Source organism: Camelina sativa, chromosome 6, assembly GCF_000633955.1.
Source record: "Camelina sativa cultivar DH55 chromosome 6, Cs, whole genome shotgun sequence".
Classification (NCBI taxonomy): Eukaryota; Viridiplantae; Streptophyta; class Magnoliopsida; order Brassicales; family Brassicaceae; genus Camelina; species Camelina sativa.
In genome coordinates, this window is record NC_025690.1 from 10,201,101 (window position 1) to 10,228,039 (window position 26,939).

Genomic DNA, 26,939 nt, shown 5'->3' on the forward strand with positions numbered 1-26,939 from the left:
GGGGGGGGGAATGTGACTACTGTTACAATGAGTTACTACTTGTTACATACTTGTGGTGATGAGACTATGTTGGCTCGTGTGAAGAGTGAGGGAACATTTCATTTTATGATAAAGAGGATGGCAAGAGTGAGCAAGTCCAAACTCAAACATAATGAAATTCAAACCATCCAAGTACATCCACTAAACTCTAACCACGTGGTCATAACCCCAATTTTGCTGACATGTGCTTGTTGAGCACATCCTTTCTTCTTCTCAGCTTCAATCAACCAACGATGTTTCTTAATCTGAAACGTGTAGCTGTTGAGAAGAAACATCGTTGGTTGATTGAAGCTGAAAATAAGAAAGGATGTGATCCTGTCCAACAAGCACATGTTAGCAAAATTGGGGTTATGACCACGTGGTCAGAGTTTAGTGGATGTACTTGGATGGTTTGAAGTTCATTATGTTTGAGTTTGGACTTAAGAGATTGTTGTGTTAAATCAGATGGATAAGCATAGTACCCAAGAGATAATATCCAAAACTATATTGTAGATGCATGATCCATGGCAATATATCCAAGATCTATCAAGAAGTTCATTTGGTGAGAGTTTTTGGTTCATGATTTCTTAATTTGTAAAAGCTTAATAGGTTGATTCTTTGTTTGATGAGTTCTAAATTTTTCAAACTTGTTCAATGTAAACAATTTTAGTAATTTCATATATACTGGTTTTTTGTTTTCTTTTACCTGATAATATGTTGTTTATGATACAAGAATTATTATTAGCTACATTTAGCTTAAATTGTCCATGGAGCCTAAGCCTTAGCCTTAGTTTTATTAGCCACACCCATTGCTTAAACTTAAGAACAAGAGATTTAAGAGCTAACTTCCAACCCAAATCTCTTTTTGAGAATTAGGTTAATTGTTGGAAGCTTGAAATTCTCATTAGCATAATAGGATTCTTATAGAGAACATTACAAACCGACCTATCTCTCTTGTTAAAAGTAAATTATATAAAACCTTAAATCTAATTAAAAAGGTATAACACCATAATTCTAATAACATATCAAAACCGAATAATCATATCGTACTGCTCGAAAGACTCTATACTCTGGTTATCCCAATTCCCAAGGTCAACGGAAGCAAACATAAAGCAAAGTACTTGCCTCTTGTAGAAGTATTTCATGCTACTCCCAATGGAATCTCAAATGTCTTGTAGAGTTTATATAGACTAGCATTCTCTCTAGTCTTAGTATATTCATATGTGCCACAAACTTTGGAGTATAAAATTTTTCAATCCAATTAAGGGTTTTTTGTAGCTGACCAAGTCATCTCTGAAGGATTCCAAAACGTTTATGGACACATTCACTTCGAAAAAGTCAATATAATGGTCATGGAAGCCCAAACGCACGAACCGGGTTAACCAGTTTAAACCGAATTTGATTAGAATCGTTTTTTATTTGTTCAAGAGTCAGCAAATTAACAAATGTTTTACTACACGACACGAATTAACAAAATACTTAACTGTTATACCACTCAAAATTTATATCAACTCATCCGATTAAACGCGATTTTTAAACAGTAAAATTAAACAGACAGTTAAAGAGTAATCGAACAGTAAAGAAAGACATGAAGAAACATTCACAAATTAGGATGATTGTTCTAGAGAAAACTTCATTATCTGCCACTGTTTGTCCTGGAGAGACGACTCGATGACTTCGGGTTCAGAAACTACGTTTAGAGAGTTCTTAGATTCCAATGGATGTTCAACCTCCTTTGAGTTGTTAGCTGAGGAAGAAGAGGCTGAAGGAGCTGACCAGTTTCTTGAAGTAAATGAGACGTTAAGCGAGGCTGCATCAACCACTACAGGAGTAAACGAACCTATTCCAATCGTGTACGGTGAAAAATCTGGCAATGGTAGATTCCCGGCCAAGCAAAGAACCACTTGTCCCATTGCTGGTCTAGATTCTGGCACGATGTTTGTACACAACAACCCTAGTTTCATAACCAACTCTACTTCCTCTGGTACGAACTCTTCTCCCAATCTTGGATCTTTAGCATCAAGCAAAGAATCTTTCTTCCAGCATTCACAAACCCATTTGATCAGAAAACGTTTCTCAACTTGCACCTCGAATTCAACAGGTTTCCTCCCACAGGCTACTTCGAGCATGAAAACACCAAAGGCATAAACATCGGTTACAGTGGAAGCTCCCATTGTTATTAGCTCAGGAGCCATGTATCCTACAGTGCCAACCGCTGCTGTTGTTGCTGCATTGCTTCCATGGTCATGAAACCTAGCCATACCAAAATCTCCTAACCTTCCATTCAATTCAGCATCTAACATAACGTTGGAGGCTTTGATATCTCGGTGCAAAACAACTTGTTCAGCTTCTCTATGGAGATAGAAGAGAGCTGATGCTATACCTCTCACAATCACAAGTCTTTGAGACCAAGAAAGAACCGGAGTTTGGTCATCAAACAAGTGTTGGTCAAGACTACCGTTAGGCATGTACTCAGAGACAAGTAAAAGCTCGCCTTTTCTCCTGCAATACCCGAGAAGTGGAACAAGGTTCCTGTGTTTCAGACTTTTCATACTCACGACTTCTGCCACAAATTGCTTCATCCCTTCCTCACCATCGTGGGAAACTCTCTTCACAGCTACAGTTCTGTTCTGAGGGAGATCTCCTCTGTACACTTCTCCAAAACCACCTCTTCCAAGAAACCTATCCTTGTGGAACCCTTTTGTTGCTATGTATAAAGATTTGTAAGAGAACCTGTCCGTAACATATCTCTTTTCCCATGGTTCACTTACTTCCGCATATTTCTTCTTCCTGTGGTAATAAAATCCCGCAAGAACAGCTATTACTATGATACCAACTCCAACGGACAGAGCGATAATCAAAACATATGGTGTCTTATGCTTAAGTCTAGGCGAAGGAACTAGAGGAAGTTTTGAGATGTCAAGTAGCTTCAATGATTCCATGCTTGTGCTGAAGCTCCACCCAAGAAGATAATGGTAACTGATTGCTGTCCCTGTTGCTGCAGAGAACCCAACGAACAATCTCTTACTCTGGAAAAGTTCTAAAAGATTGATGGATCGTGACAAAAGAGGCAAACTTGGCTTCTCAGCTTCAAGAGGAGCAACAGAAACATTAAGTAGAGTTCCTTGGTAATCAACCCAGACCTGTATAGGTTTCCCACTCGAGAGGTTTATGCTCACATTCTTCTGCTCTGTCTTGGAAAAATAAGAAGCAGGTGCTGACTCGACTGAAATGGGGTTATTGACATCAATCCCAACGTGGTTATTGTTAGTCTCAAGAAAATCTGTGTTTCTAACAGTGTCGAGCTCAACAGCAAAGAGGTGAAAAGAAGGAGATCCATGTGTTGAGGCGTTGAAAACCCCCATGTACCGAGTTGGTTGCGCTCGAGTGAAATCCACATAAGGAGATATCACAAAGGTAATTCCGTGGCCGCTTTCAAATCCCGGTTTAGGCACTAGAGCACACACGAAATGTGTTGAAAAGGAGAGTGGTTTAGAGGAGCTGAACACGATTGGCTTCTTGATGAAAGCATGACCCATTTGATGTTGTGAGTCCTTGGAAAGTTGGAGTAATCCATTGGGAAGCAATGTAGCAGAACCGTCGAGAGAAAGATTTTCTTGACCAAAGCTGTTGAAAACAAAACTGGTTTCTTTTGATGAAGTTGACATAGAGATTAGATGAAAGAAAGAGATCAACCAGATCAGAAGCAATCCAGTAGACATTTCTGCTGATGAAAACAGAGAGCTTCGTCTAGCTGCAGAGATAATTGAAGTAATTATGGTTACAACAATTACAGAGTGTACTAGCATCTATATCTTTATTGGCATTACAAACTGAACAGTAACAGATAGATAATATTATATAAATCATCATAACTTCACGTGGTTAATGTTCAAAATCCAAATTTAACAAAACTAAATCCAAATTTAGTCCAAAGAACGAATGAAAGTGCTAGAAGAGTGAGTACTAAACAAAGAGAAGTTTATTATATTAATCATTCATGACATGTGTCTTGGATTTAGTACCCATAATCTTTTACCGGATTTTCCTCATATTGCAGCAGCTACTTATATAATTTCTTATGGTGCTTAGTAGTAAGAAAACAAATACGTAAAAATATACCAGATCAGAAGCAATCCACAAGTTAATAATTCATCCTTCTCTGATTAAACTTCGCTGGCTGCAGATAAAAGGATGTGAACTTATTTTAATATAATGATAATCACAGCCTACCAGCATCATATGCATTTACTTTTCATTGGCATTACTCTTAACAGTTAGCAGTATTGTAAATTTATATAAATAAAGAACTGCTTCACAGTGTTAAATATTCTAATCCCAACATCAGCCGGAAACAAATGAAACTACTACATGCTGTACCCACATAGAAAAATTCGTTAAATGAATCGCATCTTTCTTTACATGATATTTTTTATATTATAGTAAGGGAAAGAAGTACTCAAAAAGTCAAAGTAGAAGATATCAAAGCTTAGGGAGATCATCAACCAGATCAGAAGCAATCGATTAGACATTGCTGCTAGTGAAACAGAGAGCTTCGTTTAGCTGGAGAGATAATGGAACTATGGAAGTAATTATGATTACAACAATTACAAAGTGTACTAGCGTCCGCATCTCATCATATCTTTATTAGCATTACAAACTGGACAGTAACAGCTAGATAATATTATAGAACTGATTATAAAAGTGACTATAAAAGTGACTGATTTACGCAAATTGTTGTTGTATTTGATGCCCTCAAATGTGCGTTTGTAGTTTCCTTTTATTATAGTTGTTTGTCAAGCCTAGAAGGTCTAGCTGATGAACCTATAAGGTGATCTCATGCAGCTTTGTAATACATATATTTACCTAATATTAAAAAAAAAAGACACTGTTTTCTTCTCAAGATCAGTTTCTTGTCAAGACAACTTTTGTTCTTGTCAGTGAGAAACATAACAGTGGAGCGACCACGAGGTATATGATAGAGGTTCGCAACCATCCAATAGCTATGGAGTTCATAGAGAATCTATAATTCTAAATCCGTGTTATTTTTAGCTGCCGGTTTTTACTTCGTGCCATCAATAAACTACTACAGTATATGTTTTTTTTTTCCTTTTTTTTTTCCTGTCAAAAATAAATAATAGGTTTTGACTCTAGAAAAGAGAAATAGCAAAATGGCAATTACCAGAAGTTTAGTTTGGAAAAAGACAGTGGACTAAATTACCTTTTATTTTCTCAAAGAATTATATATATAGATTATATGAACCGAAAGGAGAAAGTGCAATAACTTGTACTCGTTTCTTTCCTTTACAAAAAAACCCTAATAATGGTTGCGCTAATGACGGTGAGAAAGCTTCCATCAGACCTTGAAGAAGAAATACTGGTTCGAGTCCCACCTCGATCTCTCGTTCGCTTCAGATCCGTTTGCAAAGGATGGAACACTCTTTTCAACAATAAGAGATTCGTCGACAGAAACTTTGCTTGCGGTCGCCCAGAAATCTTGTTAAAGACGCATTCCCATATTTATTTGATAAGCTTCGATCTCAACAACGAAGACCCATCTATAAAGATTAGTGATTTATGTTTTGATTTACGCGGTCCCCGTTATGATCTCAAGGGGACCTGCGATGGTTACTTGTTCTTGCACAACTCTGATCATGGAGCCGTGGTTCGAAACCCGTTATTTAATCGGACTGAATTGATTGACCCGGATGATCAGCGTCCACGTCGCAGCAGTCCGAGCATGGGTTATGATGGTAGTAGCACCGAAAAGAGTTACAAGATTATTGGGAGTTGCAAGTTTCTTGGGACTATGACTAAGATGTTTAATGAAGTTATTACGAAGTTGGAAGTCTTCAAATTTGCAACCAATGCGTGGAATGTTACATATTATACCAGTCAACGTTTTAATACTTATCGCGAATGTTGGTGCGGGATTTAGCACCCCTAATATACCGATCTAACCGAAAAGATAAATCGATTATTTAATCGGGAATCTGGTTAAAGGTCCTAACTAATGATCTATCTAAGGCCTGTTCGGACAAGGAGGCCCAGTCCTAGAAATGAAAAGCCGACTTCCCAATTCGCCTGATGACCGACTTGAAGAAGAAGCAGCAATTTTCCATATCTTGGTTTGGGCTGTAAGGAGAGTTGATATATTATGTAATCTAACGAAAAGGAGAAAAACTTCTCCATTGTAAGGCATCAAGCAATTAATACAAAAACCTTAGTTCTTCATATCTCTTGAGAAACCCTAACTTCTTCCCCAAAGAGATTTTAATTCCCTTTTGTTCTTTAGCGTTGATCCAATTCTTTGAGAGATTTCTTAGGTGAATTTGTTTCCCCATCAAACAAATTCATTGTGTGAAACCTTGTTTCTATAATTGGCGCCGACTGTGGGGGAAGCAAAATCGTCTTTACAAGTTAATCTCTCAAAACTAACAATGATGTCTCCAATTTCCAACAAAGAAGCAAATCGCACCTCCTCAAGCATATCCGACGTTCGGATGGACAACCTTCGAATGGGGAAATGACGCCCGTCACGGAGCAGCAACCTGGCGTCCGAACCGAAGATCTCCCTGATCGCGCTACGACGGCGGCGTCAATCCCGCAGGTTGTCTGTATGGAAGATTTCAAAATCTTGTTCGGCACCATGACAAAGGAGATCTACCAGATGATCTCTGACACCAACCGCAGAGTTGATGCTGTCGTAACTCAGACGACCCCATCACCACTCTCTGCAGGGCAATCGCCTGCACCCAGGACAGGCGATCTCACACGTTGTCTCGATTTCTCAGACATACTGACGGTCGACCAAGAGGAACGAAGGACTCTCCCTCCCTTGGCAACATCAATCATCCGGCCGTCAAATCCGAACTCACGGATCAGTAAGACCCCGCTCATCCAGGCCGCTCCTTCAACAAGCATGGGACCTCACCTTGAGATCGAGGAAATCCAGTCGCAGATTCGCGGCATGAGTTCTCTCCTCCATCGGGCTATCAATACAGCCCCTAAGATCGACACGATTGTCGAGGTCACTCGGCGCACTCATTTAACACAGCGGATTCTGCAGGCCGCCATACCAAACGTCAAGTTGAAGCTCCCGACTTACCTTGGAGATAAGGATCCAGTCCTTTTCATGACATCTTTCATGGCAACCGTGGCCAAGGCGCGATTTACTGACGAATAGAGGGATATTGGATACTGCCAACTGTTCGTCAATAGTCTTTCCAGTCCCGCCTCAACTTGGTTCACAAGGCTTGAGTCGAATTCGATTGACAACTTCACCCAATTGTCAACAGCTTTTCTCAATCATTATCGAATTTTCATCGAACGAGGTGTGACGAGTTCGGATCTCTGGGAGATGGCCCAAGAACCTGGCGAGCCCATTTGTAGCTTCCTGGGCAGATTTAAAGAGAAACTGGCAAACGTTTCTGTCCCAGAAGATGCCGCAATTGCTGCTTTCAGAAAAGGTCTACTTCCCGGTTCAGCCTTATGAAAAGACCTCAACATCTGGGAACCCAAAGATCTCGATGATGCGCTACATCGAGCCTCGTGGTTCACGCTCGTAGAAGATGAGGACGCCCGATTGGCTGCAAAAATGGCACCCGAACCTCCAGCCCCCACGAAGGTTAGGAATCGGGAGGAATACCACGAGCCCCGAAAGCATCACGACCCTCAGGACCGAAAGAAGGGCATAGTTCACGCGGTTTCCGAAGTCGATGGCCAAAGTAAACCGACATCCGACCCAAAGGAGTTGTACTGTGACTTCCACATGGTACCTGGCCATTCCACGCACGAGTGCATGCACTTGAAGAATTATCTATATGGAAAATATCTTTCTGGCGAAGTGGAAGCCGTTTTTCAACCCAAAAGTTCCCGAGGGGGGAGAGGTCGCCGTGGAGGATGGCGAGGTGGTCGATCTAATGGTGGCCGCGGTGCAGGTGGTAGCGGTAGCGGTTATGCAAATAACGGCCCGACTAACAGTATTCAACAGCCAGCGAGTCAAGTATTCGTCGACCATCAAGAAGAGACACGCCAAGAAAACGAGCTACCTGGTCCCCTAAAGCGACAACGGGGGCAGAACCCCAAGCGCGCCAACTCCCTTCACCGAGGCCGAATAACTATGATACTTGGCCCGCTTGAGGATTGCATCGATTCCGTTCGAGCATTAAAAAAGTGGGCACGTCAAATTTGCAGCCTTCAGGCGGTCTCGAGGGAACCTCCACTCTATTCGGACCCCAAATCGTTCACACCGGAAGATGCCAAAGGGATTCAAAATCCTCATTCGGATCCAATGGTTATCGAAGTAACTATGGGCGAATTCGACGTCGAGGTATTCTGGGTGGATAATGGGAGCACCGTAAATGTTTTGTTCTGGCAAACGCTAGAGAAGATGGTCATCACACCCGAACAGGTGAAACCCAAGACCCAAACGTTGACCGGCTACGATGGGATTGCTAAAAAGTCGATGGGCAATGTAAAACTACAAGTGCGTGCTGGAGGAGTGACCCGAAAAACTAAGTTCGTGGTCGTCGATGCACCCCCAATTTACAACGCCATTTTGGGATTACCATGGATATACGCGATGCAAGCCGTACCGTCAACTTACCATCTCTGCCTTAAATTTCCGAGCTCTACAGGGATCTGCACGCTCTATGGCGATCAAAGGATGGCCCGATCTTGCTCCGTAATCGAGAAGAAACAAAGGAAAGACCAGGACGCGTAGCAATTACAGAGCGGGGACCATCTAGTCAGTCCCCATAAGCCGGAGGGAGACCTGCAAGTCTCCAGAGTGTCGGATAATCCAAGCAAACATCGACCCTTCGGATTCATCACGAACTGTCGGAGTGGGGGTTGAACTGGAAGACCATATTAAGGCAAAGCTCATCGCTTTCCTACAGTCTCGTTCCTCCACATTTGCTTGATCGGCAAAGGACATGGTCGGGATTAGTCCCGACGTCATCTGCCATAGGCTCAATATCGACCCAACGTTCAAACCAGTTAGGTAGAAACATAGGCGTCTGGGTCCAGATCGGGCAAAAGCATTCCAAGACAAGGTCGAATGCTTACTCAAAGCAGATCAAATAATGGAGGTCTAGTACCCTGATTGGTTGGCCAACCCGGTCGTGGTTAAAAAGAAGAACGGAAAATGGAGAGTCTGTGTGGACTTCACCGATCTCAACAAGGCGTGTCCTAAGGATAGCTTCCCTTTGCTGCACATAGACCATCTCGTTGAAGCCACAGCTGGGAACCAATTGCTCTCGTTCATGGACGCCTTCTCTGGATACAACCAAAGCACCATGAGTTCGACGGATCGTGAAAAAACGGCATTCATCACGGAGAGAGGAACTTATTGTTACAAAGTTATGCCATTCGGACTGAAAAACGCCGGGACAACCTACCAACGATTGGTCAATATGATGTTCGCCAATCTGCTTAGACGAACTATGGAGGTCTATATCGATGATATGTTGGTCAAGTCTCTGATTGCAGAGCAACATATTCCACATCTCGTCGAATGCTTTGACATTTGGATCAATTCCAGATGAAACTGAATCCGACAAAGTGCACGTTTGGAGTCACATCAGGCGAATTCCTAGGTTACATCGTTACTAAGCGAGGAATAGAGGCCAACCCTAAACATATTGAAGCCATACTTGGACTCCCATCCCCTACTAACAAACAGGAAGTTCAACGTGTGACCAGCCGGATCGCTGCTCTAAATCGTTTCATTGCCCGATCAACGGACAAATGTCTGCCCTTCTATCAGCTTCACCGAGGAAACAAAGATTTTCATTGGGACGAAGGCTGCGAGATCGCCTTTCGGCAGTTGAAGGAATATCTGACCAGTCACCCGGTGCTAGTCAAACCAGAAGACGATGAAACATTATACCTTTACGTCTCGGTTTCTAGTTCGGCAGTTAGCGGCATATTAGTCTGAGACGAGAGCGGCGACCAAAAACCGATCTTCTACACCAGAAAAGCCCTCAATGACGCGGAGTCACGATATCCCACCTTGGAAAAGTTGGCCCTCGCTGTGATTGTCGCTGCGCGTAAACTTCGACCCTATTTTCAGTCGCATTCCGTCGTCGTGTGTACCGATCAGCCACTTTGAACTATCCTCCATAACCCCCTTCAATCAGGACGTATGGCAAAGTGGGCGGTCGAGCTGAGTGAATATGACATCGAATATCATTCTCGTCCAAGTTTGAAGTCACAGGTCTTAGCTGATTTTATCACTGAACTTTCTCCTAACCTCGGAGATCCGACTCCCAAAGAGGAGCATTGGACAATGTTCGTCGATGGTTCATCATCTCATCAGGGATCCGGCGTGGGGCTTATTCTCCGATCTCCTCAGGGCGAAGTGCTTGAAAAAGCATTGAAGCTCAATTTCAAAGCGTCAAATAACGAAATGGAGTACGAAGCCGTTCTCGCAGGACTTTGGTTAGCACGAGGACTCGGGGTGAAACAACTGCAAGTTTTCTGCGACTCCCAGCTGGTGGTCAGCCAAATCAGTGGCGAATTTGACGCTAGAACGAGCGAATGGGAGCATACCGCTAGTTGGTCCGGACATTGTCTGCGGAATTCATTTCTTTTTTACTGACAAAGGTCCCACGAAGTGAGAACACATCGGCAGACGCTCTCGCATCGTTGGCAAATTGCCCGGATCCAGATTTGCAACGCACTATTCCTGTCGAATGCATCGAGGCACCCAACATCGATCTAGCTAACCTAGTCTCCGTCATCAATGATGATTCGGTTCCAATGGAAGTCGACGAACCAATAGAAGACCTAACGGATGTCACAACGCCACCCGATGATTGGCAAGTCGAGATTAAGATCTATATCTCCAAAGGAGTTGTCCCGCCGAAACGATGGACAACTCGGCGTTTAAAAGCCGGAAGTGCTAGGTACATTCTTTTGGATGGAAATTTATACCGACGCAGTTGGTCCGGCGTATTCCTTACCTGCGTTAGTCGCAAAGAAGCCGAACGAATCATGATGGAAGTACACGAAGGTGACGGTGGTAACCACTCCGGCGGACGGATGCTTGCTTTAAAGATCAAGAAGGATCGTCATTACTGGCCAACCATGATTGCCGACTGCGAGGCCTTGGGCCAATGCGACACGTCCCACATGCCAACATCATGGGCCAATGCGACACGTCCCACATGAACTGTTGAGCACTGTTACGGCTCCATATCCTTTCATGCGTTGGGCCATCGATCTTGTAGGTCCTCTGCCGCCATCGAGGTCCAAGAACTTCATCCTGGTACTCACCAATTAATTCACTAAATGGGCAGAAGCGCAGTCATTCACTAAGATCCAGTCTTTGGACGTGACAAATTTCATATGGAAAAACATCATATCTCGTCACGGACTTCCTTATGAAATCGTCACTGATAATGGTACATAGTAAGTGGCAAATTCGTCTGAGTACATAACCTCCCCGATATCCTCAAGGGAACGGTCAAGCCGAGGTGACGAACAAATCGATCGTTGATGGGCTGAAGAAACGACTCGGTCGGAGAAAAGGAGTGTGGGCAGATCATCTCGATGGTGTATTGTGGTCTTACCGAACAACCCCGCGGCGATCTACAGGACAGTCCCCTCTCTCTCTGGCCTATGGGATTGAGGCGATCGCCCCGGCAGAAGCAGGTGTCCCGGCACTTCGTCGAACCATGATGGTCGATAATCCCGACCTTAATAACAACATGCTGATCGATCACATCGACTTTGCTGAAGAATTACGCAACCAGGCTCTAGTCCGGATCCAACACTACCAAGACACAGCAACTCGGTAAGTTTACGAGAATACCAGAGAAATCAACGCCGGTAAACTCGGCGCTTGATGGGAGGGGCCATACCTCATATCCAAAGCAGTTCGTCCTGGCGTTTACGAGCTTATGACCATGGCTGGAGAACGAATCAGGAACTCATGGAACACGGCACATTTGAAGCGTTATTATTATTAGGTCGCCTTCGCGACCTTACTTAGGAGGTTTCGGGAACCCGACCTCCACCTATGTTTCGTTTGTAATATGAACTACGGCTGGCTTGATCCCTCTTTCAGGGTATGTAGGCAATTCCTTATCTTTTGTTAAATGATGAGCGAATGCAGCTAGAATATCAATAAAGTTTGTTGTTGTCGAAATTTCCATTGAATGTGCGAGTCAATTATATTCAGTTCGGTAGATCGGCATAAAAAAAACAAACTAAAAAAAAGAAAAATAATATAAATAAAAACAACGCTAGGCAGTAAGTATCCTATCGGCGAACCAGTTCCCATGGGAAGTCACAAGCCCTCTAGCATTTTGGACGGTCCTGCAATCTCAGGATGGGAGCTGGGTCGGACAGGTCGGACTCCAAAGGTTCTTCCACCGCCAGTTCGCTCACCGCAGTTCGCCACATCTGCCGCTCCCGCTGCAAGGCTTAAAGTCTTTCAATTGGCAATCCGGAACCCCTGGATACCATGTCCTCTGATAAATCATGGTTTTTGTGGTTTTCAACAAAGATATAAGGAGTCTTTTAGAGTCTTTTGAGTTGTTTTTTAGGATGTTTTTGAGTCTTTGCAGGTTTTATAGGACTTTGGCACAAAAGGAGCAAAGTGGAGCAATTTGGATCATTTTGGAGCATAAATCTCGAAGAATCAATTTGGACTCGGATCAAAACAAGGGCATCGATCGACACCACTTAGGAGCATCGGTCGACACCCTCTTCAGCCGATGAAGAAACACAAAATTGGAAGTTTTACAATTTTACCCAAAGTTTTCCTAAACTGCAACACAAGTCCCTGACATGTTTTAGGACATATATATAGTGTTTTTGGGTTTTAGAAAACCTGGAAGTTTTATTCTAGCAAGTTTTATTTTTCTGCAACCCTGTGAGATTTTGAGAGCTTTTGGGAGAGAGATCTGAACTGCTTTGAGAGAAGAATTCTTGAACTCCCTCTTTACTCTTTTAATTTCAATTGCTTATTATTCAGAATTATGTTTTGTTCTTCATTGAATATGTCTAAGTAGTTTGCTTGTTAGGTTCAGAGTTTTTTACAGGGATTTTATGAGTTATTAGATCTGTTTATTTAGGATTATTTATCTTTTAGATCTTCATCATAGGTTGTTCTTAATTCTAGATCTTTGATTAGCCATCTGGATTTAGATCTTAGGATTATTGATTGATATGAGAATATAATTGATTTTTCTGACAAAAACCTTTTGATGAGCAAAATTACTTCTTGCAAAGAGATTTGATTTAGTAATTTTGTGAACAATCTAAACTTGTTTTTAAAGCTGATTTTTAACCTAGAATTTTACAAAGAGATTTGGATTTTCTGGTTTTAAATTTAGATAATATTTGCAATGAGAACTGATTTATTTTACAAAAGAGTTTAGAGTTCTAGATCTGATTTTTAATTGCTTGAATTCTATTTAATTATTAATTTAATATTTTGTAATTTCCTGAGAAATTTCTTGGACCTAGCTTTTTGATCTTCTGAATTTACAACAGTTTTATTTTAATATTTTGCATTGCCTATTTCATTTAAATCATCTTGTTTAGCGTAATCATAAAACTCTATAATTTATTGTGTAGTCTTGAGTCCTTGTGGAATTCGACCCCTAAGTCTTACAGTGACCTCTTAATTTGAGAGAGTAGCTCTCGGATAAATTTGAGCATATCAAATTTTGGCGCCATTGCCGGGGACTCTTTGATCTACCATTAGATTTGAGTTTTTAATTTCGTCTAAATTTTTCTTTTTATTTTCTACTTACACGTTTTTGTTTTTCTTCTCTTTTGTGTTTCAGGTGCATGCCTCTAAGACCTCACACAAGGAGCAACAAGACTGATCCCACTGTGCATCTTTCAAACCAAGAGTTGGGAAAACTTGAGCGTGAGAACAAAAAAGCAGCCAAATCCTTGAAGATGGTTAACACAATCATTCTGGTTCGTGATGAGGATGGTGCTTTGAGAGATCAAGAGGGCCACTTGCGCAATGGGCAGGGCCAAAAGCTTGATGCGGAAGGCAACATAATTGCTGAAGTCGTTGTCGCTGCGGAATAGAACCTTGGTGTCGATCGACGCACCCCAGAGGGTATCGATCGACACCCACCTCCAGCAGACGTACGTGGAGCTGCAAACCACGTCCAGAATCCGGTTCGAAGACAGGAGAACAACCGAGATCTGATCAGGACTATTGCAGACTTCAACAGAGCTGATTTGATGTATGAAAACCGCTCTGCAATTGTTCCACCTCCATTCCCAAGGAATGACTTTGAGCTGAAGCCTGCCTACTTCCAGCTAGTTAGACAAAGACCCTTCTCTAACCTGCCAAATCAGAAAGCTTTGGACCATATTGAGCACTTTGAAGACCTGGTGACCAGTATCAAGGTCAATGGAGTAACTGAAGACTACATCTACTGCAAGCTTTTCCCATATTCACTTGCAGGAGAAGCATCTCAATGGTTGAAACAGTTGCCAGCTCGTTCTTTGACATCTTGGCAACAAGTGAAGGTGGCTTTTCTCAACTACTTTTATGATGATGCCATGTCAGATGAGCTAAGAGTCAAGCTGTCCTCCTTCAAGCAAAGACCAGATGAAGCTTTCAAGGCAGCTTGGGTAAGATTCAAGGCATATCAAAGGGACTGTCCACACCATGGCTTTTCAAGAGTGCAGCTGTTGAGTATCTTTTTTAGAGGGATTGACTGGGAATATCAGCTAGCTTTGGATGCTGCAAGCCATGGAAATTTCAAGACAAGATACCCAGAAGATGCTGAAGTTTTGATTGAGAATTTGGGTTCCAGCAATAGCACTAAGAGAACAAATACTGAAAGGAAGAGATTGCATGGAGGATTTGATTCAAACCAGCTTGCTTCTGTTAATGCCAAGCTGGATTCAGTTCACAATCGTTTGGTTGGTAAGAAATTAGTTCACTTTGCTGCTGAAGTTGAATCATTTGAGCCACAACCTGAGACTGGGAATGAAGAAGCAGATGTCAACTTTGTATATGGGAATCAGGGTCAGGGATTCGGTAATCAACAAAGCAACAAGCCTTACAGTGGGAACTTTTCAGGCTACACTCCTAAACCAGATTACCAGAAACAGCAACAGAACAATGGTTATATTAGAACATATGGGAACTCTTCTTATCATTCTCCTCCTCCACAGACTTCTTCTAAGAGCAGTTTCCCCGAAGGGTTCACGGTCGCCTTCAGGTAGATCGGGCATCTCCATACGAGCGACCAGTTCTTTGAACACAACATGCTCAGCGAGCAGACGATCCATACGCCACTGCGCCAGGAAGAAACCTTCGTCGATAAGCCCGTCCAGAACTCAAATGGTCCCTTACGGTAGAGTCGATGGAGCTAGTCAAGTTTCGGGCGAAGCGCCTTGATATATGCACCCATTCTTTTACGGTGAGCTCGGTACCCTCGGAGCTCTTGTTGCAAAGGAGTCAGTCCTCTAAAAAAAAACCATTAATATATATATATATATATATATATACACAATAAAATACATCAATTAAATATACTTCAGTTCGGTCCGAACTCATTAATATATTCTTTGTACTTCAGTTCGGACCGAACTCATTAACATATTTTTGACACCCTGGCCAGGTGATCAACTTGCGTCACAGCGTACAAACTTTCTTACGTACGGATAAGCCGAACCCAGAGTATTTATTTCGCACCCGACGTCTATATTTCAGTGGTAGGGATAAGCCGAACCCAGAGTATTTATTTCGCACCCGACCTTTAGTTTGGACGGAATTGTTAGCCGAATCCAAAGAATAATTTTGCAGTCAGACTTCCGAACTAAAGCAAAGGAGACAAGCCGAGCCCAGCATCTCGCCCTCCGAACAAACACATTCTGTTAGTGATAAATGTCCCACCTTAAGAACCCATCTCTTCGGAGCCCAGGGGGTTGCTTCCACAAGTTGTGTAAAAACATAAAATTACTGGATATAAGCCAGGAGACGTCCTGCTTCTTGTACATTTTCCGAATAATAATTTTATGTATTGCATACACAACTTGTCTTAATTTGACAATACTTCATAAAATAATACTAATATTAAGGATGGTTCAAATCCCTAATTGCAAGTACATCAATTATCCGGAACTTAGGGCAATCCCGACTGCAATCTTTTGAGTATCCACCCTAAGACGTTTTGGCATAGGCCATATCAGCTGGAGTCTTGTTTTTTCCAATTCATCGGGACGAGATTCTAGCGCCCTGATCTTCTGCTCGGCTTCGTTGAGAAGACTGATGGTTCTTTTCCTCTTCGCTTTCAAAGTGGCGACCTCGGCTTCCAATACAGCTAAACGGTCATCGATCTCATTTTTCTTCAGGCGATGATAGTAAAGTTTGTGGCATTGCTCTTGATGCACGGATTCGATCTGCATGCCAAAAAGTCTTAAGTTATGACTGACACTGGGAAGGACATATTAAGTTTAAGAATGTTACCTGGTGGACAAAGGCATGAGCTGCAATGGTCTCTACATTATTAACATGTTTATTCATGTAAAACGGTTTCACTTCGGAGGGCATGAATTCGCCACTAAGAGAAAAGCTTGGCTCGCTCGGCAGAAAGTTCGTCGAGTAGTAGCTTTCGTTGCAATACTCGATCAAGCACGATGGCATAACCGCCACTCTGTCGAATGCATTCTCGATCCAGAATCTAGGATGAGATTCAAGCAGTTTTAGCTTGCATAACAGATTGTTCCGCGTTTGTTCTGCCGCAGCAAGTCGGCTGCGATATTCAGCATGACGTTCTTCGATATGTAGAAGGAAAGTCTCCAGTTCCGCTCTCGCTTCCGGAATAACATGGAACATCAGCATCCATGGAGCTCGGATGTTTGGGTAGTAAGGCATCCCCCTCTCGATAGCCTCCGAATTCGAGAATTTCGGGACATTATTCCCAATCTCAACTGGGGGATCAATACTGCCGACGGAGCTTGGCATTCTTTATGAATCCTGCTTCGCTTTGAGTTTATGATTCAGAAAAGATGCTGGAATATTTGTACTAATCCCCGGGGGATGGATTTCCAATTCTAGAATTAGGAAATTAACTTTTCTCTTCGTCGGAATTTCCTCTTTTTTTAAAGGAAATATTCCATCAAAATGCCAAAAGGAAATTTACTGAAATAAAAAGAAAAGAAAGGCATATATCTAAATCCGACCAAAAAAAGGGGTAATGATATCCGAACGGCTAGATATCCGAACCATCTAATAGATCGACTTGAAAGGCGGCGGCGTTAGATCCGTGTTGATGTCTCACGGAATCAGGAGCCACAATCCTAGGACGAAGAAGCCCGAAGCCGAGCTGATCTGGAGACATGACGAGGTCATTCTCTCCCAATTCAATGACATCTAGCTTGTCGACGGCTTCCTGGGCCTGTGCTTTTCTCTCGTTGATCTCCGCGATTTTCTATTCGGGAATAGTTGTCCCTTTCCTGACCAAATACTGCACCATCTCCTGAAGTCCAAAAGCCTGATTCAGCATATCCTCCTTGGGGCGAACTACCGTATCTTGCTCGACCAGGAAGGCTTTCACCCTATCCAATCGATTTTGTGCCTTCTTTGTCGTTCGTTGCACTTTCTCCAGACGGTCCCAGCGGAGTCTGGCGACTTCAGAGTCAAGTTTAATCTTCAACTCATCACGCTCCCGTTGCAATCCGGACTTCTCCTCTTCAAGAGTAAGTGCCCGGGCGCTCAGATCGCCAATCTTCAGTTCGGACTGGGCAATGACTTCGTCTTTTTCGACGATAATAGCTTCTAGTTCCTTGATCCTATTATCTTTGGCCCTGCTGTCCGCCCGAATCTGTTCTAAGCACTCCTTCATTTTATCAAACTCGAATCCAGAAGTCGATACTGTTTTTAATCGCCTATCGTACAGTTGAGTCAGCGCGTTGATTTTAGCAGCGGTCTGTTAAAAAAAATAGGAGCATTAGATCACCCATGTGAAGTTTAAACAAGCCCAGGGAAAACAGTAATACAAACCATTAAGTGGGATTCGAAGATGTCGAGATATGCTTTTTCGAACTCCAATTTATCCGTTTCCGGAAGAATCCAAGTGGAGATCTTCAGGTTCCGAAAGAGTTCACCGGAGGCTGCTCGATTCGTGACCAAAGGACTGTCGCCAAAATAGTCGAAGGCAAATCGATCAGTTTTGTCGTTTCTCCTTTTTAGGCGGAATCGGTCAGCAGATTCCAGTCCGGTATTTTCAGCCGAACGTTTGCGGTTGATCCTGCATTGCGACTCGGGATCACCGATCTTCTTCCCCTTGTTTTCCTTCTTCTTCTTCTTTTTTCTCCTCTCCCCGGTTTCAAGCGAGAGGATATTCTGTGCGGCAGTCGGAGGGTTACATGTTAGCCTCCTCCGTAATTAAAGGAGGATTACATGTTTCCGCGTTATCCTCAAACCCGGTTGTGTCGACATGTTCGTCGACATCTTGAACAGGGACGGTATCAGATCGGACTTCATCGCGGGAGTTCGGACGCACAATTTCAAGGCAGCTGGCCTCGATTATGCATGATCCGACAGGTTCCGAAGTTTGCCCCAACGAACTCGTGAAACTCGCGAAACTCGGGAATTTGTCCTGGCTTTGCCCATTGGTTTCTTGACACGAATTCGAGTGATGAATTCTCAATGCCGATTAATACCGGACAATAGTGCGTCTCTCACGGATTGAAAACCACGAGCTAGACGCGTCAGATAGAAGGGGCAATCTGAAAACAAAGGACGGAAAGTTAAAACAAGTTAGAAATGCCACGATCGATCAAAGCAAACAAGATATTAAAAATCTACCAGGAGTTCCATTCCACACTCTCCGATGGAAGCCCAGCGGGTTCTCGAACGAGTATTGGTCGACGTAAACAAAAAAATAGCGGGCAGCCCACTTTTTGAAATTGCTGACTTTCTTGCCAGGAAGAAAGTTATGTTTCGGTTTCATGTTCACTTTGGCCGCTATAGTAAGGGCAGCGACGAAGTTACAAATGCTACCTGGAGCGAATTGGCAGATCGGTATCATGCGTCTTTGGGCGTACAGCGATATTAAAGCCGGAATCGGAAACCAAAGGCGTCATTCAGTGAAATAGTCTTCATAAAGATAGATGTACCCTTCTAGAGGGTTCCAGGAACGCTGGTCATCACGTGGGATTATAATTGTAACGCCGCTGTTACCCAAACCGCAGGAGTTCAACATACCGTTGACTCAAAGTTTTTTCGCCTCCAATTCGCTCTTCGTGATCTAGTGCGAATCAATATCTTTGACCGAGATTCCCAAGGGAATGAACCGATCTTCTTCCAGGCGTAGATGGATGTTGGGTGACTCGGTGTTTTCATCCTCGAGACGATCTGACCCCAGGTTTAGGGGTTGAGTTCGAGAGGAGGAAGCCCCAGCCGAACATCGGGATAAAAGCGGCTGAGCTTCAAAGCCGGATTTGACAGATCCTCCGATCTGCGTAACACGTTTTGGATTGGCAGCCTTACGTTTGGAATTGCGCCGAATTAGTTGATCACCTTCGATTTCAGGCGAGGAGATAGGTTCCGAAATGCTCGTCATGATGGATGATCGGAGAGTGCGGAGGAAGCCGAAAGTTGCAATTAAAAAAATATATATAAATAAGCAAAGAGATGAGAGAGTAGAGCGGAATATCTTGAGTTGTTGACGAAAAATGAGAAATGACGAGGGGAGCTCTATATTTATAGAATCGAATGAGTGGCAACCCTGCGAAAATCATCATAACCTATACGACCTTTCAGCTTCCGACCTAGCAGATGCGACGTATGCGACACGTGGAGGAGGATCAAGCAAAAGGTAAATAAATAATAAATCTATTTTTGTTTATGGTTTAGATCGGATATCTTCTTTCCTAAAGTTCTGAAATTCGAATTCACTTCCGAATATTCTGAACTGGGGGGGGGGGACTAATTGTTGGTGCGGGATTTAGCAGTCGTAACATACCGATCTAAACAGGAAAAATAAATCGATTATTTAACCGGGAATCCGGTTAAAGTTCCTAACTAATGATCTACCTAAGGCTTGTTCGGACAAGGAGGCCCAGCCCTAGAAATGGAAAGCCGACTTCCCAATTCGCCTGATGACCGACTTGAAGAAGAAGCAGCAATTTTCCATATCTTGGTTCGGGCTGTAAGGAAATTTGATATATTCTTTAATCTAACGAAACTGTATAAAAGGAGAAAAATTTCTCTATTGTAAGGCATTCAGCAATTAATACAAAAACTCTAGTTCTTCATATCTCTTGAGAAACCCTAACTTCTTCCCCAAGAGATTTTAATTCCCTTTTGTTCTTTTGCGTTGATCCGATTCTTTGAGAGATTTCTTAGGTGAATTTGTTTCCCTATCAAACAAATTCATTGTGTGAAACCTTGTTTCTACAGCGAAGAAATAGTAGATGAATGTAATTGCAGGGTTTGTACTGGACAGCTTATAAAGGTCATCAGTATTTCATCCGAATGCTCGATTTTTCGAAAGAGGTAGTAAAGACCTTTTGTACTTTACCGTTTAAGGGGACACATAGTAATTCCCATACTCGTGGCCTGACGATTTACAAGGGAGATCGGCTTTTAGTGTTACAACAATGCGCAGGAGGAAGAGGGGTTAACATTTGGGTGACAGAGAAGAAAATTGGCGATGGAGAGGACGTGGTGTGGATTAAGTTCATGACTATCTCAATACCTAACTTCCCCATGGTTTGCAACAACACTTCTTCAAGTTTCTTCGTCGATCATAATGTCTATGGAAAGACCTTCGTTGTGTGTTTTCTTGCCAAGAAACCTAAACAAGCTTGGGTCTATATTGTGAGGGGAGATCTGTGCAAAAAGATTAAGATAGATGAAATGGCATCTAAGCAGTTTAAATCCTTTGTCTATCTTCCTAGTTTGATCACCATGAATTTCTCTGAAGGTACTGAACCAAGAAGAAATGTTTTACAAGTTTGATTCACATTGTTGCTTTCTTGTTTTATATATATGCAGTTTAAATCCTGTGTCTATATATTTTCCTAGTTTGATCACCATTACATTGTTGCTTTCTTACTTTCTTGTTTTATATTATATGATTTACCTTCACCTTTTCTTACAAAGCAATCCATTAGACATTGCTTCTGATGAAAACAGAGAGCTTCGTCTAGCTGCAGAGATAATGGAAGTAATTATGAGTACAACAGTTACAGAGTGTACTAGCATCTGCATCTATATCTTTATTGGCATTATACAAACTGAACAGTAACAGCTAGATAATATTATATAAATCATATCATAACTTCACGTGGTTAATGTTCAAAATCAGATAGTAGTTTAACAGAACAAATGAAAGTGCTAGAAGAGTACTATTGTACTAACAAAGAGAAAATTTACTTTATATAAATCATTCCTGACATGTGTCTTGGATTTAGTACCCATAATCTTTCACCAGATTTTCCTCATACTGCAGCAGCTACTTATATAATTTCTTATGGTGCTTAATTGCTTATAGTAAGAAAACAAATACTTCAAAATATACAAGAGAGTTTAATCCTACTCTGATCAAACTTCGCTGGCTGCAAAAAACAGGATGTGAACTTATTTTAATGGTAATCACAGCCTACCAGCATCATATGCTGATATGCCTTTACTTTTCATTTGGCATTTACTCTTAACAGTTTTGTAAATTTATCTATTCTAATCCCTACACCAGAGAGAAACAAATGAAACTGCTACACGATGTACCCACATAGAAAAATTCATTAAATGAAGCGCATCTTTTACATGATATTTTATTATAGTAGGGGAAAGAAGTACTCAAAAAGTCGAAAGTAAAAGAAATCAAAACTTAGGGAAAGCCAAGCAGAGAATTGCAGTCTTAACGTTTAAGTTTTCTCCTATACTATCTTTAACCTTCTTAGGTAAATAGAATAGTCAACTCCATAGAACTCCCAGATTGTTCTCTTGGACAACCTAACATCATAATATTTTATATGATTGCTACATGTATTAACACCTTTCTTGGTGTATCTAGGAGAAACAACATCCATGCAAAATGGACTCCAAACAATGTGATAAGGATGATACAAATAAAATAACAGACCACATTTCTCACACAAGTTTATTTAAATGTCACGGATATAAGAAGATAAATGCGGTCTTTATAACGGTTTCAAGAAGAAGCTTCTAAACTTTACCTGTCATGGGATGAATCCACCATCTCTAATTATTTTATCAGTCAAGTCACGAACTTGATGAAGCTCTTTTGTGATCCCACTCGGCTCCACAGATGAATGGTCTCATTTTCACTATCCAAGAATTTAATGTGATTAGTTAGACAATCTAGCAAAAACCGAAAATGAACAACCACGAAATTCATAGTAATGACAATAGCAACAATACCTGAACTCCACGACGTGTACATGGAACCAAAGCTTGAACAGGATGGGATATCTTACTCACTTGAAACAGGATTCAAAGAAGTTGGAGATTACTCAATTACATATCACAAACAAAACCCTCCCAGACTGCGGTATTCAAGCCGATAACCAAAACATTGGTTTCTGCTAATCTGGGGCTTGTCATACAAAAGATTTTTTTTGGGTACAGAGAAGTAACAGAATGAGATCAAATTTAGCAGACAGAGTGAAGAACAACTTCTAAACATCTGTACAAAAGCCTCTTATTTACTGGAAAATGCAATAAGTTAATGTAAAAAAGAGAAATGGAGATATGAAACATCAAAATTTACAAAGCTTAACAGCACTTCTACAAAAGACTCCAAACACTACTTTTCAATGGTGGATGTCTTTGTCAAATATCAAAAATAGACTTCACAGGTGGAGCACAATGGTATGCCTGCCAAACTAAAGTACCTTCACACAAGCCTAGCATGGAGCTTTTCCATTCAAAAAAAAAATATCTACCGTCCAAGTTTACCGTCCATGGCCATGGACAATTGAGTGAGTAACAAATGTAGAGTCGTTGGCCGAGGAAGAAGAGTAAAAGGTCTTGGTAGTGGGGGAGACAGGGAAGGGGTTTGATCCGATAATCAATGGGGTAAAGGACCCGATACCAGGAGACTTCGGAGAGATATCAGGCAGCTTTAGGCTTCCGTTTAAGTATTGCACAACCTCTTCCATAGAAGGTCTTAGTTCTGGCACACCATTTGTGCAAAGCAACCCAAGTTTCAGTACCATTTCAACTTCCTCAGCTGAGATTTCACCTCTCAATCTTGGATCTCTAGCTCCGAGCAAAGACGCCATTTTCCAACATTCACATACCCACTTAACTATATACCATCTTTCAGCTGGCAACCCAGGTTCCACAGGTCTCCTCCCACATGTTACTTCAAGTAAAAAAGCACCAAATCCATACACATCAGTTGTAGTAAGCTCTGGTGCCATGTAGCCAATGGTTCCTACAGCAGCAGTTGTAGCAGGGTCTCTCCCATGATCATGAAACCTTGCCATACCAAAATCCCCTAACCTTCCATTAAATTCAGCATCTAACATAATGTTAGAAGCCTTGATATCCCGGTGGAGAACAACTTGGGGAGCTCCTGTGTGCATGTAATTAAGAGCTGAAGCTATATCCTTGATGATTACAAGTCTTTGATGCCATGAAAAGGGTGGTTTTTCGTCATTGAATAAGTATTGGTCAAGACTACCATTGGGCATGTATTCAGATACCAGAAGTAACTCACCTTTTCTTCTACAATACCCAATAAGTGGAACCATGTTCTTGTGCTTCAAGTTACCCATACTCACGATTTCAGCCACAAACTGCTTCATCCCTTCCTCTGCATCGTGGGACACTCTTTTCACTGCTATTTTTTCTTTGGAAGGCAGAGTTCCTCTGTACCCTTCTCCAAAACCTCCTTTTCCAAGAATTCCATCCTTGTTAAAACCTTTCGTTGCATTGTACAGAGCTTTATAAGAAAAACGGTGTGGACCATATTCTTTTTCCCATTCTTCTCTTACTTCTGCATATTTCCTTCTCCTGTAATTATAAGCTGCTCCAAGAGCCAAAAGCACTATAATAGCTAGTAAAACGACCAGGGTAATAAGCAGCGCTGATGGTCTCTTATTTTTAGCTCTATGACGAGGAACTCGAGGAAGTTTACTTTCATCCAAGGCCTGTAATGACACCGTGTTTCTGCTAAAACTCCATCCGAGTATGTATTGGTAGCTGATCAATGTCCCTGTATGTATTGGCTCCAGAGAACCCAAGAAAGAACTTTCTATCTGGAAATGTTTCTGAAAGGTTGATGGATCTTGACAAAAGAGGCCGGCTTGGCTTCTGAATTTTAAGAGGAGCCAGAGAAACATTAAGTACACTTCCTCCGTAGTCCACCCAAACTTGAATAGGATCAACACTGAGAAGTTGTATGCTTTTGTTCTCCCCATCTATCTCGGAAAAGTAAGCAGCCGGAGTAGAAGCAATAGACATAAGGCTATTGACATCAATTCCAACGTGATTGGCATCAATGTCATCAAACTCAGCGCTGAGGGCAGTGTCTAGCTCAACAGCAACTAGGTGCGAAGAAGAGGAACCTTGAGTTGAGATGTTAAAAAGCCCCAAGAACTGTGTTGCGTCTGCCTGAGTGAGATCCATGGAGGCAGATAAAACAAAGACGATACCGTGACCACCAATAAAACCTGGCTTAGGCACCAGTGCACACACAAAATGAGTTGAGAAAGAGAAAGATTCGGGTGAAGTGAACACAAAAGTGGATAATAATGTATCCAGCTGCAAAACAAAGTCAGGTCAAAACCTCTCAGTATATAATATAAAGTCCCAATCTTTTTGCCAAGTCCACAATAATTTCTTAACATTTCTACCCATTGAATTTGTCTCTAAGGAGAATTACAGAGTTGACTTAAGAAATTTCTTAGCCTTTAAAAGATTAAACTTAAAGCAGGCTTTAATATTAAAGAAACTGAGACTTATCAATCATTTCATGGTTTAAGAATATTCTCCACTACTTCCCTATCATCAAGTCAGAAATCTCTAGCTACAAAAATGTTTACTGACCTTTTCTTAACTCCTAGTTATATAAATAAATTTCTGTCAACTAGAGAAACAATTTCAAAGTCCAAGAAAACAAAACAATTAACAAATTCAAAATGCACCCAAATTGATAAAATATTCATACCAAGTTGAATCCAAAGGCAAGTCCATCACCAATTCATCATGTTCACGCCAACACTTCGCTTAGATATTAGTGAAAACCCCCATTCAAAAGCTTCCCGGAGTGTAAACTTGGCTTGACGTACTCTGAATATGGAAGCTGCGACATCATCTCTGTCGAGAGATTCTGCGACAGAGGAGGACAATGCTCTCGTCAAGGAATCAATTGACTTTCGGTGCTGAACTAAAAACGACGCTGTCTAGGCTCAAGTGTAAATTATTCATTTTATGGGGGACCACTATGCAAAATAACCCAACTTTCAGGGGTAAATTGTAATAACTTAACTAAATAGGACTGATTGACGAAAGTCTCACTTTGGTCTTCTATATATAAAAAATCACGACGTTTTCTAGCCAGGAATTACCTAAGCGAAGCTCACTTCGCCCACAAATAAGTTTTTTGTTTCAAATTTTTGTCCCTCAATCCAATTTGAGAGAGTCCATATGACTTGTTTCATACGTAAGAGTATTAAAGTTGTCCACCGAAAATTTCAATGTTATCTACCGAAAAACTTAATATTGTTCACCAAAAGTTTCATTGTCATGCATTTCTATATTGGTGGACAAGATTTATTTTCTGCTAGAATTGGTTATATATATATAGTGTAAACTTGTCCACTACTAAAAAATTGGTCCATAAATTTTAAAGGGTGAAACATGTCTATGAATAAATAATGGATAATTGTCTATCAAAATATTACACTTCGTCTACCGCGCGTTATATACATGAATAAGATAATGGACAATTTCAACACTCCAAAATTTAAGAAAATAATAAATAACTTTACAGTAATCATTCACAACAATTTATTTACTTGGGATAACTCATATAACTTGTTTAATTTGTAAGAGTATGAAAGTTATCCATCTAAAATTTCAATGTTATCTATCAAAAACTTCAACATTGTGCATTTTTATATTTGTGGACTAAATTTCTTTGTTTGCTACAATTGTTTATATATAATATAAACTTGTCCACCATTATATTTAAATCTCTAGAAAAAATTAATGTAGTTATAATTTAAAAAAAAACAAAAATAAAGAAGGAGAGAAAGAAAAGAAAGTGAAAAAACAAAAAGAATTTTGTCAAAAGTTGTTCTTTATTAAATAAAAAACAAAAAAAAAAAAAAACATTTTTCTATGGTTCTGCAAAGGAAACAAATGGGAAGGTTATACTGGTCATTTTAAATAGAGGTGTAAAAGTATTTGAAAGGGGTTTTGCAATGTGGTACATCCCGAAAGAATGAGTTCTGAATGTGGTAGAACTCGTGAAATTCTCTATTTTTTTGTCCCAATGATAAAAACATAAAACTTTACTGAATGATTGTAAGATTGTAATCTCTCTATTTGTATAGTATTCTCTCCAATTCTCCATTTAGATGCTTCCATGCGTAGCTGCAAAGTTCTAAACTATGTAGAGAGTAAAAAAGGTGAATTCAGTTCAAAGATGAAAATTGTGCAATCAACATCAAAATGGTTTATATAACTCGGGAGGTCTTGATTCATTTTGAAAGATTTGCACATGAAGCCAGTTGGGCATAAAGTGATAAAGATTTCCTTTTAACAAAAATAAATAAATGACATCTTCCGTTACAGCTTCGAATACGTAAACATATCGATGGAACTCAAAACAGATTGTTGATAGATTGAGAAAGAACTCGATAAAATGTTAATTTCCGCGTTGTTCTTGGGGACTTGATTCAGTTTCGATTCTTCCTCTCCTTTCTTCTTCTTTCTCTTCTCGTCT

General features: G+C 41.2%; 4 protein-coding genes and 1 pseudogene across 4 annotated transcripts; 3 read left to right on the forward strand and 2 right to left on the reverse strand.

Moving 5' to 3' along the window:
- Positions 1,526-3,740, reverse strand: LOC104698874 (probable L-type lectin-domain containing receptor kinase I.5). The gene has a single exon (XM_010414262.2). It carries the CDS (start codon positions 3,738-3,740, stop codon positions 1,626-1,628), a length of 2,115 nt encoding a protein of 704 aa, XP_010412564.1. The 3' UTR covers positions 1,526-1,625.
- LOC104698875 (putative F-box protein At1g58090) lies at positions 5,354-5,956 on the forward strand. Its single transcript, XM_010414263.1, has one exon. The coding sequence runs from the start codon at positions 5,354-5,356 to the stop codon at positions 5,954-5,956; it is 603 nt and encodes a 200-aa protein (XP_010412565.1).
- LOC104698876 lies at positions 10,166-15,231 on the forward strand. The gene is made up of 6 exons (XM_010414264.1): positions 10,166-10,519; positions 10,627-11,182; positions 11,322-11,426; positions 11,482-11,818; positions 14,817-14,925; positions 15,031-15,231. Exons 1-6 carry the CDS (start codon positions 10,166-10,168, stop codon positions 15,229-15,231), a joined length of 1,662 nt encoding a protein of 553 aa, XP_010412566.1.
- On the forward strand, positions 20,088-20,977 carry LOC104698878 (annotated as a pseudogene).
- On the reverse strand, positions 22,615-25,363 carry LOC104790796 (probable L-type lectin-domain containing receptor kinase I.6). The gene is made up of 2 exons (XM_010516579.2): positions 25,158-25,363; positions 22,615-24,751 (listed from the first exon to the last, which is right to left on the reverse strand). Exon 2 carries the CDS (start codon positions 24,406-24,408, stop codon positions 22,936-22,938), a length of 1,473 nt encoding a protein of 490 aa, XP_010514881.1. The 5' UTR covers positions 24,409-24,751; positions 25,158-25,363; the 3' UTR covers positions 22,615-22,935.